Source organism: Penaeus monodon, chromosome 19 (assembly GCF_015228065.2).
Source record: "Penaeus monodon isolate SGIC_2016 chromosome 19, NSTDA_Pmon_1, whole genome shotgun sequence".
NCBI lineage: Eukaryota > Metazoa > Arthropoda > Malacostraca > Decapoda > Penaeidae > Penaeus > Penaeus monodon.
Window position 1 is genome coordinate 7730765 of NC_051404.1, and position 253 is coordinate 7731017.

A 253-nucleotide genomic window follows, 5' to 3' on the forward strand; every position below is an offset into this window, starting at 1 on the left:
TTATGCTTACCCCTGTAGGCACTTGATGTTTGAGCTCGAGAGATTCATGGTCGAGGATGTAAACAGTCCCACTGTTTGCCCCTAACACTATAAGAGTTGGACAGAGGTCAAAGCATTCCACCTGAAAATACAGAAGCTTATAAATATTATCACATGGTACAGAAATTAAATTTTGCATCTTTGTAATTTGCTGAATGTATAACAAACCACATACGTGACTTGGTAAGTTTCATACTGCATAAATATTTTGCAG

General features: G+C 37.2%; 1 protein-coding gene across 1 annotated transcript in view; it reads right to left on the minus strand.

Annotated features, from left to right (window-relative positions):
• Positions 1–253, minus strand: part of LOC119585041 — an 11326-nt gene that overhangs the window by 7042 nt on the left and 4031 nt on the right. Inside the window, exon 3 of the mRNA XM_037933657.1 lies at positions 11–121. Within this exon, the coding sequence (XP_037789585.1) occupies positions 11–121 (111 nt within the window). The remainder of the gene's footprint in view (positions 1–10; positions 122–253) is intronic.